The sequence below is a fragment of the Sarcophilus harrisii genome, chromosome 3 (assembly GCF_902635505.1).
Source record: "Sarcophilus harrisii chromosome 3, mSarHar1.11, whole genome shotgun sequence".
In the NCBI taxonomy this organism is placed as follows: domain Eukaryota; kingdom Metazoa; phylum Chordata; class Mammalia; order Dasyuromorphia; family Dasyuridae; genus Sarcophilus; species Sarcophilus harrisii.
This window is the reverse complement of record NC_045428.1, coordinates 147,787,816-147,802,403: the sequence shown is the minus strand read 5'-3', so window position 1 is coordinate 147,802,403 and position 14,588 is coordinate 147,787,816. Positions and strand designations below refer to the sequence as shown.

Here is a 14,588-nt window from a genome sequence, read left to right as displayed (position 1 = left end):
CTCTAATTTATAAAAAATCAAGCCATTCTCCAATTGAAAAATGGTCAAAGGATATGAACAGACAATTCTCAGATGAAGAAATTGAAACTATTTCTAGTCATATGAAAAGATGCTCCAAGTCATTATTAATCAGAGAAATGCAAATTAAGACAACTCTAAGATACCACTACACACCTGTCAGATTGGCTAAGATGACAGGAAAAAATAATGATGATTGTTGGAGGGGATGTGGGAAAACTGGGACATTGATTCATTGTTGGTGGAGTTGTGAACGAATCCAACCATTTTGGAGAGTAGTTTGGATCTATGCTCAAAAAGTTATCAAACTGTGCATACCCTTTGATCCAGCAGTGTTACTACTGGGATTATATCCCAAAGAGATTATAAAGAAGGGAAAGGGACCTGTATGTGCACGAATGTTTGTGGCAGCCCTTTTTGTAGTGGCTAGAAACTGGAAACTGAATGGATGTCCATCAGTTGGAGAATGGCTGAATAAATTGTGGTATATGAAAATTATGGAATATTACTGTTCTGTAAGAAATGACCAACAGGATGATTTCAGAAAGGCCTGGAGAGACTTACACGAACTGATGCTGAGTGAAATGAGCAGGACCAGGAGATCATTATATACTTCTACAACAATACTAGATGATGACCAGTTCTGATGGATCAGGCCATCCTCAGCAACGAGATCAACCAAATCATTTCTAATGGATCAGTAATGAACTGAACTAGCTATACCCAGAAAAAGAACTCTGGGAGATGACTAAAAACCATTACATTGAATTCCCAATCCCTATAGTTATGCACACCTGTATTTTTGATTTCCTTCACAAGCTAATTGTACAATAATTCAGAGTCTGATTCTTTTTGTACAGCAAAATAATGTTTTGGTCATGTATACTTATTGAGTATCTAAGTTATATTTTAATATATTTTAACATCTACTGGTCATCCTGACATTTAGGGGAGGGGGTGGGGGGGTAAGAGGTGAAAAATTGGAACAAGAGGTTTGGCAATTGTTAATGCTGTAAAGTTACCTATGTATATATCCTGTAAATAAAAGGCTATTAAATAAAGAAAAAAAAAAATTTGTAGTCAAGCAGTATTGTCATAACTTAAAAATAATGTTTGTATTAACATTAAAACATAATGAAAAAAAATGAAAGTAATTTTATATCTGTCCCTTCTCTGCCCATCCCCAACAACAGTTTATGAAAATATAGGATAATCTTTCATATCATGACTCATCGAGATTTCTAAAGAAAAATCAAGTTGATGAGAAGAATTAACAAGGCTACCAAAAATAAATATCGTAAAATTTCATTACTTCAGGAATGTTAAGAGACAAGAAAAGCTAGGGAGTGAAAAGGGCAAAGCACTTTTGGATTAATGTGCCTGCATTATCCAGCATTTATTAACAACAAAAAAGGACCCAGTAATGTTGTTTGAAGTACAATATTGGTTTAATGACATTTTATATATTCTGCCTGACAACTAGTAATATGGTATTACATTTCTGTAAGCACACTATCATATGCAAGTGAACATTAGAAATATTTTCTAAAGAGAAAATAATAATGAGATTAAGAAAAAGTTGGTATCTGGACAACTCCTTATCAAGTTTCTCCTTCTGGTGTCTTCTTCTCAATCAAGGAAAATTAATAATGGTTACCTTTGTCTGTCAATGAGGGGTTACAAGCATGTTAACAGGAAGACACTGTGGCTTATATCTGATAGAAAGCCAGATAAATAACACTTCTTGCTAACTAGGTTGGTGTTTCTCCAAGAAATTATGCTTGTCTGAAACAAATAGAATGCCATGTTACTTAAATAGTAATTAAGCTCTCTCTCTCTCTGACTTTCTCTGTCTCTCTCTTTCTCCATCTCTTCTTCCCTTCCTTTCTCTCTCTCTCTATGTATATACATTTATAGCAAATGTTTCTTTTTCTGAAAAAGCTAGGGAAAATACACATTCTATCTGAAGATACAAAATCTGTATTATTACTTGGTGACCTGTGGACCACTCCCACATGGAAGATCAACAATGAAATGATGTCTGTTAATGTGATGTTTGCCAATTAATTAACTACTGGGTTTTAAAAAGCTAAGTACCTGCTGCTGTTGTTGTCGCCTCATGTGTGCAAACTGAGATAACATTAGCTGACGATCAAGCAATTCCATTCTTTGCTGCCTCTGAATGTCTACTGTTGCTCCCATTCCAATTCTGACTTCATTGGTTGGTTCCGAAGAAGAGAAGATGGGTTCAAGTGTCCAGGAAAACAACTTTGCCATCCAGCGAGGTATGCAAAGAACCTGATGAACTTTTAACACACTATTGGTATAACACATACCAGCAATCTAAAAGAAAAAAAATCCCAACAAAAATTTTAAAATGTAATGAAATTTACAAAAACACACAAATATACTAATCTTTCAAATGTCTGAATATCAAATAAGACACAGGACTGAAAATGATATTCTTTCACGTGAGAGTATTTCTTTTAAGACTTAAATGGGTCAACAACAAAGTCATTTTAAAATATAAACTATTATATATAAAGCTACTACTAGTTTAGCTAACTTGAAATTTCTTTTGGGGAGGAAAGGGTGAGACTGGTGATTTTGCAGAGCCCTCCCTCACTTAAATCCAACTCAAAGTCAAGATATCTTCCTGATGTCACAGTTCTTATTTGAGAATGAATGACAAACAACAATTTTCTTTGAGAAAGTAACTGTTCTATTTACCCTCTCTATACTCTAGTTATTACTGCATTTTATAATAGGCACTTAATGTTTGATAAATGCATTAAAATATGTAGATAATGACTACCAAATGGATGAATATTTATTTTTATCAACAATAATAGCAGATCACTTTTATATAGTACTTTAAAATTTGCAAAGATGTTTTATTTCATTTGATTTTCACAACAAACCTATGAGATAGATGCTATGATTATTTCCTTTTTACAAATGAGGAAATTTAGGCTCACAGATGACATGCTCTGAATCACAGAGTATCCCTAAGTAATATTTTTACTTTTTCCCAACAATTCCATGTAAAAACATTTTTAACATTCAGGTTTTTTTCCTTAAAGTTCTGAACTCTAAATTCTATCTTTTCCTCTCTCCCTGAGAAGGTAAACAATCTGATATAGGTTACATACACATGCAATTATGTAAAATATATTTATGTAGTAAATTCCAGTTTTTAAGTATCTGAAGTAGGATTTGAATTAAAGTTGCCTGGACTCTACATCCTGTACTCTATTCATTCTACTATGCTGTCCTGAAGTATATGCTTGGGATTACAAATCAACAAAGCATCAAATTAATTCAGCAAAGCAAAGTAATTTATTGATTCTTAAGAGTAGTCTGGAGATGGAAAAAGGAAGTTCTCACTCTTCATTTTAAGTACTACATAGAAAAAAATATGAAAAAAATTTCTTTATTCCAAAAACTCACCAAATAAAAATATCTTACTATCAAAAGTACTTTCATATTCTATTGATCCTTAATTAATCCCCTTGGCAAATGACCAAACACAGACAAAAGTGTTGGCTCTTAGTCACCAGAGTGGAGCACATAACTGTTATAGCCACAGAGTAGAATGGAACCCTCCTCCTACCAGTTCCAGGGCAGAAAAGAGTGATGATGGTCAGGTCCCTAGAAATATCTCTGAAAACAGTTTGAGACAGTGCACCCTTCACTCTGGAAACAGAGCCTTACTTTAACAAAGTGTTAAAAGCCAAGTAATGGGCTGGGAAAATGAGCAGACAACATAAAAAGATTCTGACCACAGAAAGATACATTGGTGATAAGGAAGACCAAAACAGACTCAAGAATATAACAAAGCTCTTTTGTCCAAAAAAGAAACAAACAAACAAACAAACAAAGAATTGGTCCCAGGCCACGGAAAAATTCAAAAGACATTTTGAAAATCAAGTAAGATAGAAAGAAGAAAAATTGTGAAGAGAATTGAGAGTAGTACTAAAGAAATTCAAAAAGCTAATGAGAAGAATGCCTTAAAAAAGCAAAACTGGCCAAATGTGAAAGGAGGTACAAAAGTTTACTAAGGAAAATAATTCCTATGAGAAATCAAGAAACAATCAAACAAAACCAAAAGGATGGGAAAAAAAAAGAAAAGAAGAAAACAATGTGAAATATCTCATTGTAAAAACAATCTAGAAAAATAGATTCAGGAGAGATAACTTAACAATTATTGGACTATCTGAAAACCCATATTAAAAACAAAAAACAAAACAAAACAACAAACGGAAAACTGCCCTGATAAATTAAATAGGTAAAATAGAAGGTAAAGGCAGAGGGTAAAATAGAAAGTGAAAGAATCTATTGATTACCTCCTAAAAGAGATCCCAAGATGAAAACTCTCTGGAATATAATAGCCAAATTCTGGAACTCCACAGTCAAGGAGAAACTACTGCAAGCATTCAGAAAGAAACAATTCAAGTACAGTAGAGGCACGGTTAGGATAATACAAGATTTAGGACCAGAGAACTTGGAATAGGATAATCCAGAGAGTAATGGAGCTAGGGTTGGTTACAATGAAGAAATCACCTACTCAGCAAAACCAAATATAATTCTTCAGAGTAAAAGGTGAACATTCAATGAAATAGAGGACTTTCAAGCATTCGTGATGAAAAAACCCAGAGCAGAATAGAAAATCTGATTTTCAAATAGAGGACACAGGAGAAGCATAAGAAGGTAATAAGAAAAGAGATATCCTAAGGGACTTAATAAGTTTTACTTGTTCATTATTAATCAGAGAAATTCAAATTAAGATAACTCTGAGAAAGCACTACATACCTGTCAGATTGGCTAGAATGATAGGGAAAGATAATGCAAAATGTTGGAGGGGATGTGGGAAAATAGGAACACTAATACATTGTTGGTGGAATTGTGAATACATCCAGTCATTCTGGAGAGCCATTTGGAACTATGTTCAAACAGTTATCAAACTGTGCATACCCTTTGATCTAGCAATGTTACTTCTGAGCTTATATCCCAAAGAGATCTTAAAGAAGGGAAAGGGACCTGTATGTGCAAGAATGTTTGTGGCAGCCCTCTTTGTAGTGGCCAGAAACTGGAAACTGAGTAGATGTCCTTCAATTGGAGAATGGCTGAATAAGTTGTGATATATGAATGTTATGGAATATGATTGTTCTATAAGAAATGACCAGCAGGATGAATACAGAGAGGCTTAGAGAGACTTACATGAACTGATGCTAAGTGAAATGAGAAGAACCAGAAGATCATTATATACTTCAACAATGATACTGAATGAGGATGTATTCTGATGGAGGTGGATTTCTTTGACAAAGAGAAGATCTAACTCAGTTTCAATTGACCAATGATGGACAGAATCAGCTACACCCAAAGAAAGAACACTGGGAAATGAATGTAAACTGTTTGCATTTTTGTTTTTCTTCTCAGGTTATTTTTACCTTCTGAATCCAATTCTCCCTGTGCAACAAGAATTGTTCGGTTCTGCTCATGTATATGGTATTTAGGATATACTGTGACATATTTAACATGTATAGGACTGCTTGTCATCTGGGGGAGGGGGTGGAGGGAAGAAGGGGAAAAGTTGGAACAGAAATGAATGTGAGGGATAAAGTTGTAAAAAATTACCCAGGCATGGGTTCTGTCAATAAAAAGTTAAAATTATTAAAATCAATCAATTAATTAATTAATTTTAAAAAGTTTTACTTGTTTATAGTCCTACATGGAAGGATGATACTTATAACTCATAAAACTTTCTCATTGTCATCATAGTTAGAAGGAGTATATATATATATATATATATATATATATATATATATATATATATATATATATATATCTAGAGGAAACAAGTGTGAGTCAATATAAAGGGATAATATAAAAAAATAAAATTAAGAGGTGTGAGAGGAACATACTGGGAGAAAGACAAAGGGAGAGTTGGAAAGGTGTAAGTTATCTGCCTTTTATAAAAGAGGCAAGAAAAAGCTTTTATAGTGGAGGGGAAAAGGGGAAATGAGTGAACCTTGTTCTCATCAGAATTGGGTCAAAAAAAGAAAATAACATGCACACTCAATATGGGTACAGAAATTTATCTTACTGCAAGAAAGAAGGAGTGAGGGGAATATGGGAATGGAGGAAGTATAAGATATATGGGGGGTGGTCAGTAGCAAAATACTTTGAGGAGGGTCTGGGTGAAAGGAAAGAGAGAATAGAATAAATGGGGGGGATTTTGAAATAAGTTTCTCTGATTAGAAATTTCTCATCCTTTCTCAAATGTATAGGGAACTGAACCAAATTTATAAAAATAAAAAAGGGGGGCTATTCCTCAATTGATAAATGATTTAAAAATATAAAGTATACCCAAAAGGGCTAAAAAAAATCACGTATATTCTTTGACTTGAATTGTCAAGAATACTACTACTAGGTATGAATCCCATAGAGATTTTTTAAAAAGAAAAGGACCTTTATGTGCAAAGTTATTTATAACAGTCCTCTTCTCAGGCCAAAGAACTGAAAATTGAGGGGATGTCCATCAATTGTGGAATAGCTGATATGCAATTATGATGGAATATTATTATTCCGTGGAAGATGAGGAGCAGGATGCTCTCAGAAAAACCTGAAAAGTACTCCATGAGCACAAGCAAAGTGAAATGTACTACGTATAAAATAATAGTGATGTTCTGGGATGATCAGCTATGAATGACTTTGCTATTCAGCAATACAATGATTCAAGACTACTGTTAAAGGGCTCATGATAAAAGATGGTATCCACACCTAGAGAAAGAACTGATTGCATGTGAATTTAGATTAAGCATACTTTTTTTTAAAAAAAACTTTATTTTTCTTGAGGACTTTAATGGTGGGGAAGACCTATATTTTCTTTCACAACATAACTTTTATGGAAATGTTTAGCATAATTTCACATATACCCCCTTAAAGGAGTTTGAGAGTGAGACAAAAGGGAGAGAATCTGGAATTCAAAGTTTTAAAGACAAATATTAAAAAAAACTGTTTTACATGTAATTGGGGAAAATAAAATATTAAAATTTAAAATAAAGAACATTTTTATTATTTCTAACGTCATTTTGGTTTTTGATCCTGTCATATGCATACCATTTACTAATCTATGGCTATTTCTAAGGATACAAAATACTGTTTGGAATGCATAGCCTTACTCAATCTGGCTCTAATTTGCTTCTCTAGCCTTTTAATACATTGCTCTCTATAACATATTTGATGTTATAACAAGCCTGTTAGTCCGTTGCCTACAATATCCCACATAGCATAGTGCCATGGCCAGAGTGCACTCCTCCTCTTCTCCACCTGGGAGAAGTATTGCTAGGCTATGGGACTCTGCCGAGAGGGAGTAACGAGGCCACCTCGACCTTTGGTGTACAATAAATTTTCTGCCACATTGCAGAAACGCCCTTGTTGCACAAGGTACAATGATTCGTGACCATGGGAATGGGGATAATCCGAAGGTCACAGCCAATGTGTGAGTAGGGATGCCTTGACAGGGCCTCTAGCCTGTGAGCGACCTGCTGTATTGCTGGATAGGCTCTCCTCCCATTGGCAGATACCATACATACTCAAAGCCCAAGAGCTGCTTCTCTGAATAAGGATTAGGGATTGCCTACTGTTCATGCACTGATCATGCTTGCACGATGTATATCAATAATAAATTGGAGCTCTTTTCACACTCTATGAGTCTCCTTCCTCATTCATCTCGCCTCTGAGATCAAAGGGCTCATATGCTTTGAGCTCTTAAGATGGCTGCAACAAAGGATAAATTCTTTCAAGGTACTGTATTTTCTATGAGTCCTTGCCTGATGCTCCAAGCTGCCAGTATCTCCTGCCCCTATTATTTTATATTTACTTTGTGGGTGGAGATAAATCCAAGGAATAGGAAGTTGGGGTAGGAGTCTTGCAACTGATTGTATCACAAGGTTCTTAGCAGCAAGTTCTTAGAGAAGAATCTATTGGATCTATTAGAGAAAACAACAACTTTAGGAAAAATGTAGATTATTTGTCCTCATAAAGAAAAAATTCATAGTACTCTTCCTTATATTTAAAACTAATGCACATTAACAGAATCTCTAACCTCATCAAGGTGGGTTGTTCTTCTAATAGAATAGATACACATCTCATCTACATCTGCTTAATCATGACTTTTATCTTTCTTTTCTCATAAATCCTTCACAAAAGATGTCCCCCAAACCTTCTCTTTAGAATTTTTAATGTTATGTCATGTGGTACTTGGGCTATCTGCCTATTATCACTTGATCTCTATACATGACAGGCCCACCTCTTTTATAAACTATATGTATTGCACATTACATATTCAAGCCTTGCTTCAGACACACACTGGCTAGGGGACCCAAGGCAAGTCATTTAATCTCAGAGTGCCCTAGGGCAGTTCTCACAAACTCTGAGTTGCAGGGTAGGTACCCAGTCACATAGGGAGAAGGAGCTTCTTAAACTGGAGTTTCTTATTACCAATGAAAATAGATGTCCAGTCTCTATCCTTACCTTTTATGCCATTTATGTCTAAGACATGACTAGTAAAATGCTACAGCCCAGTCTCTTTATTGACCTTTGGCTCACCCGTGATTTTGATTTTTCAATGAACATGGTCTTTTTTGATTTACAAGTAGAGAATATCTTGGGAGAAAAGACTGGTGCAACGTAGGATTTTAGGATCATTGAAAATGCTAAGCAATTTCTTGATTATAAACCACTTTTTTTTTCTTTTTGCAGAGGCAATTGGGGTTACGTGACTCACCCAGGGTCACATAGCCCGGAAATGTTAAATGTCTGAAGCCACATTTGAACTCAGGTCCTCCTGACTTCAGAGCTGGTGCTCTATCCACTATGTTACCTAGCTGCCCCGAATATAAACCACTTTTATTTACCTCTTGTTCTTCCTAGACTCGGTCCATGCTCCATGGACAGGGCATGTTCAAGATCTATGTGCTGATGGATTAAAATATCACCCATCTACTTAAGAGTCTGAACAACAGGGAATCTTAATCTGCTTGCTTTCCTGCCTGGATTTTTGGGTGAGCCTTTTTTAAGTGGTTATGGTTCTAATTAAATAAGTATTATAATGTTATTGGGCTTGATACAATCAATTAGAAGTCATCAACTTATAGAAGCATCATTTACAATGGAAGAGGGCTTTCACTGAGATTTTGTACAGGACAACACCTTTGACAAATATGTGTCTCTCTGTTTCAGACCTTGCTTGATACAAATATTTGGAGATTTGGTGAAAAAATTTATTTCTATCAAGAATTCTTTATGATCTTAATATATACATTGGAGACTCCTGATAGAAGAGACAACATAGGACTATATTTGATCTACTGAGTTAAACACTTGTGATACAAGAACAGCTAGTGAGTACTTAGCTAGCAGTTTGGGTTTTGTAAAATTCTTTCTATACGTTATCTCATTTGATCTTCAAAGCTATAGCCTTTTGAGGTAGATGCTAATGCTAATCCCATTTACAGATGAAAAAATGAAGGTGCAGAGAGGCTGTGATTTGCCTATCGTCAACTAGTAAGTTTTTGAGGGAGGATTCAAGCTCAAGTATAACATTCTGTGCCTTCTGAGTATGATTTCTACCAGGAGTAGCTAGTTACTTGTTAATAATCATAACAAAGTCTTAGAAAAGAACTGATTTATATTTTACTTAGGGTTTTACAAAGTCCTGCATTTATTGTTAGGTCTTTCCTGATTATTTCAAATAATGAATCCTGTGAAGTGTTCTCATTATTCTAATTCAATTCATTGGAAATTAAAATGTAAAATATGATAATTTGTTCCAACCAAATAGAACTATGCAATGGAACAAAGCTCTAAATAAGATTTCGTCTATTTATAAATAATATGAAGCAAAAGATAAGAAAAAATATTTCTGATTCAGGTTTATTACAAAGTTATAGTTAGAGAAAGCAAAATTTTTAAAAATAAAAAATACTGAATATGGTACCCAAAGATAAACTTACAGTAATAAAATGATAAAAGCATTATAATCATTTAATTATTTTAAGCAGTATAGCTTGAACTGTCTTCTCTTTCTTTAAATTCCCATGTAGATGATGGTAGAGGTACAGTTTTACCTACATCTTGGTGGATCTGCTTACTCACATTCTCATACCAAGTATAGTTGGATAAGCTGGGGGCATTATCTAAAATCAGTAATACTTTAAATGTGATTAAATTGTCTTTGCAATATTTTTTAGTAGGTGGGCTAAAACAATTTGAAAATTAGTCTTTGAAAACTACTTTAGTCACCCATACTTTCTTAATTGGTTACAAAAGAATTTGAAATATTCGATAATTATAGCCTCTCAGAATATGAGGATTTTGATATCAATAAAGAAACAAAGGTTTTAATTTAAAATTTCCTTCTGTATTTAGACTCCCAATAAAAGTATTAGGCAATCTCTAGAAACATTAAATTCACTTTGAGTTTTTTCTTCTAAGAATTGTAAATTCTGAAATATTTGGATATTTCATCCAAATAAAAAATTTGTTGATCAGTGTAAAAACCTGCTTCAATTATTTTATGTAAAACATCAGAATATTTAGCAATTCTCATCTATACTGATTGCCTTTCCAGTAATATTAACGTTATGCAATTGAACTCAATTTCTAAAACAACTGAAGCAAACAACATTTATAGTAAAAGTTTCTTCATTATTATTATATATAATATATATAAATAAACTTTTTAAATTTTCACTAAATCAAATTTCATATTATTTGACAATAATTTTGACATAGATGTAGGTAGTGCCAGGGATAGATTATTGGGCCTAGAATCAGGAAAACTCATCTTCATGAGTTCAAATCCAGCCTGACCTTGGGCAAGTCACTTAACTCTGTTTGCCTGTTTTCTCTTCTTTAAAATGATCTGGAAAAGTAACCACAAACTACTCCAGTATCTTTGCCAAGAAAATCTGAAATGGGATCACAAAGTTTCAGGCATGATTGAAATGGCCAAACAACAAAAAGCTGTGCAATGATCTGAATCTCACAATAATGTGAAGCAAAATGTTGAAATTATAATAAAAAATACATAGGCTTAAATTTATGAGTAATTTATTAGTTGTATGACCCTGAAAGTTTCAGTTACTTCATCTTAAGAAAGGGATAATCACACCTACCTCATAGTGTTACTGTGAGAATCAAATGACAATATATTTTGCAAACTTTCAAGTGTTACATAAATGTCAGATGTTATTGTCATTATGCAAAAGAAAGGATTTCTAAAGGAGCTTAATACCATATCTTTCTGACAGAGAAACAAAGAAATTTGCTACCCCCAATGAAATGCAGTCTGTGTCTACTTTTATTTAATACAGTTTGTTAATGCCATTCTCCATAAAATAACAGAGGGAGACTTATGAAATCTCATCTTGTACACCCCAACATGATCCTTTTACCAAAATCCATCAATCATTTTCTGTCTTATCACAACTTTGCTCAATATTATTACCAGACAGGTTTGACTCTCTCAACCAGTGATATGGAAATAAGCAGCTGAGAGGAAAATGGAAGAGGAGATGAAATGATAGCACAGGGAACACTAAGGAAACTTCTGCTGACAATGATAACAACTTTCTAGTTGTTGTTATCATCAGTAAGAAGGGAAAGCAGTGCCCTTTTGCAGGGTGACAGATGTGTGAATATAGAATGGGGGAGGTTAGAAGGGGAAAAAAGAAAATAAAGGTGTTTCCTATTAAAAAGTTCCAAATTTGAACTAATGAACTGTCAACAATATACTTTGCTAGGTAAGGTTTAGAAGAGGGGAATATTGTATATAAGAGGAAGTGTTATTTTCAGCTTCCCTGTGGACAGGGAAATAGCCATGCCATTTGAACATCATCAGGAGATACTATCAGGTTACTATTTTTTTATCAACTAAAATGCTACATACTTCCAGGGCAACTTAATAAAAAAAAATTAGTTTATATAATAATAGTTACTTAGAGATTAAATTTAAGGCATCTTTAACCCCACTGACAATGCAATTGGAGCAGGAGATAAATGAAGTAATCTCTGAATACTCAACTCAGTCACAAAGTCAATAAAATTTAATCATCTATTATTGCTTCTTAACTCTGACTCAAGTTACCCAACTCTCATTTGCCATAAAATAGAGATAAGGGCTGGACCTGTGATTTCACTAGTCTAGAAAAGTCCCAGTCAAGGAAACTTCTCTACTCATCAGGGCCAGTCAGAACTATCTCTGCAAATTAAAGTCTTGGAGGGTGGGGTTTTCTTGAGCAAGGAGATGCTAAGCGATTTGCTCAGGAGTGGTAGTTCAAATTAAACCTTACCAACTTCAAGAGTGCTCTCTATCCATTAGGCCACACACTGATCCAACTTAATTTTAACATGCAAACCTTAAATTTGATTATAGATTTTCTTAGCCCACAACAGATTAGAATCATCACAGCACAAAGGGAATAAAGGAGACAGGCTAAGACAGCTACAGTGGCAGGCACAGAAATATAGCTGACAGCTGCAAATTCTGGCTATTCCTTCTACTTAGAATGCTCTTTTTTCTCAGCTCAGATCCTGCCAATCTGTCCAACTAAAATCGCATCTCCTCCATGAAGCTTCCTTTCAGTGTCACTTCCCTGAAATAACTCTATCTTCTTAACTCTATAAACTATGGTTATTTTTAGAATGATAAAGTATAGTAAGTTACTGAACATTACCCCCCTTCCCCAAAACACAGTAGGGATATTCCAAAATCAATTAACATGTACTTAACTATTCAGAGTCATTATTGAAAATGTGGACAGGAGAGAGGGTGTTAAAGAAATGTATTGCAAAATAAAACTTTGAAAAGTAAGAAATGCAAAAGACCAAATAAGGAGGTGGTCTAATTGGACACATTCAAATGATTTCAAAATGATTTTGAGATCAGTCGGTGATCGTTTCCTGTCTGCTCAAACATAATCAATTTTATGTCCGTGATGTTATCTGGTATACATCATATTCAGCACTTCCTGACTTATTATATTACTGTTCTTTTCTTAAATAAGAGCAATCAAGACAGAGAGAAGTTCTGTGACTTTCCCAGAGAGAGTCACAAAGCCAGTAAATATCAGAAGTAGGATTCAAAATCTGGTCTTCTTGACTCTGAATCCATATTTTCACCATATTTTCATATCAAAACCTCCATTATAATATTCAGGTGTGAGGCTTCCATGGAGCCTGCAAACTTTGGAGTTCCCTCCCTTTCTCACTTCTCAACTATATTTTCTAATAACTTTTTTGTTCACTTTCCCTATGATGACCTTTGTCTTAATCACTATTAAAGTATATATTAATTTAAGTTAGAGGACCTTATTCAAGTCTGCATAGAATTTTTCCATCCCTTTAACTTCTGTAATAGATACATAAACAATTATTTTTACCATGGTCTTATACTACAAATGCTTATCATGAAGATTGTAATAAAGGATAATATTTCTTAACATACTGGATGCAAAATAAAGTATATAAATCAATAAATCTTATATTGGCTTCTTCATGCAAAACATGTGCCACCAAATCTTGGCATCTTAACTCTTTATGTGTGGCAGGGCTAGTAACACTGGTCCCCGCTGCTGTTGTTGCTCAACTCTTGAAGTGCTATTTCTCCTGTTCAGTCTATGTCTTGTAGACTCTGTGTGCCTGCCTTCCATTTCGGTCAGACATTCTTTATATCTTCTGGATTCTTTTACAAAGGTAAAGCTAACATTTGAATAATTAAATTAATAAATAATAAATTAAAACTTTTTTTCATCACTGGACAACAACTATGTTAATGTTTTGAAATGAAGTAAAAATATTTATTAAAATCAATAAACATGTGATTCTCAACATCCTCTGCTTCCTTTTTTTACTACTCTGATACTGTCAAGGGAGAAAAATAAGAGAGTTGTAGAGAACTAAAATCCATTTTATATTTTTCTTGGTTTCATGGTTTGCCAAGGGGTGGTAGGTACAATCTCTTCTGACGCTTATCATTGGGCTTTTTGTTTTTTCCTAAAAGACAAAGAAGTCATTCTTGATACTTGATTGATCTAGGAGACTATGGAACTACCTGTCTATACAGCTAGCTAGTATAATCTAAAACAAAATAATATGGGCCATGAAGAATTCAGAACTCTCATCCTTAGAGGATGACCAAATGCCATGTGAGTTAACACACCCTTCCACACAGATATTTTTGTAAAAAGACATGACATGTCTCCATCTACCTGAATCAATGCTATGGTGAATGACTTCCCTATCAAACTGTTAAACAAACTTCCTTTTTCTTAAATGTTAGAAGGTTCATGAATGTCTCATTTCCTGCAAATCCCAAGTTTGAAACACCAGACAAGAACAATAATCAAGAATAATGGTGACAGCAAGAATGCACCGTAATGACCTCATGGTTGACCTTATGGGGTTGAAGTTTAGTGAAGAGCGACACAGAGGAAACAGAGCTGAGATAATGAGATGGTCTGATACATCAGCTTATCAGTCACTCTGTGGGCTTAACCCATGGC

At 34.2% G+C, this 14,588-nt stretch overlaps 1 protein-coding gene across 1 annotated transcript in view; it reads right to left on the bottom strand.

Moving 5' to 3' along the window:
• The window catches only part of UBAC2 (UBA domain containing 2), a 251,807-nt gene that overhangs the window by 62,509 nt on the left and 174,710 nt on the right, over positions 1–14,588 (bottom strand). The window contains exon 7 of the mRNA XM_031958618.1: positions 2,116–2,361. Within this exon, the coding sequence (XP_031814478.1) occupies positions 2,116–2,361 (246 nt within the window). The remainder of the gene's footprint in view (positions 1–2,115; positions 2,362–14,588) is intronic.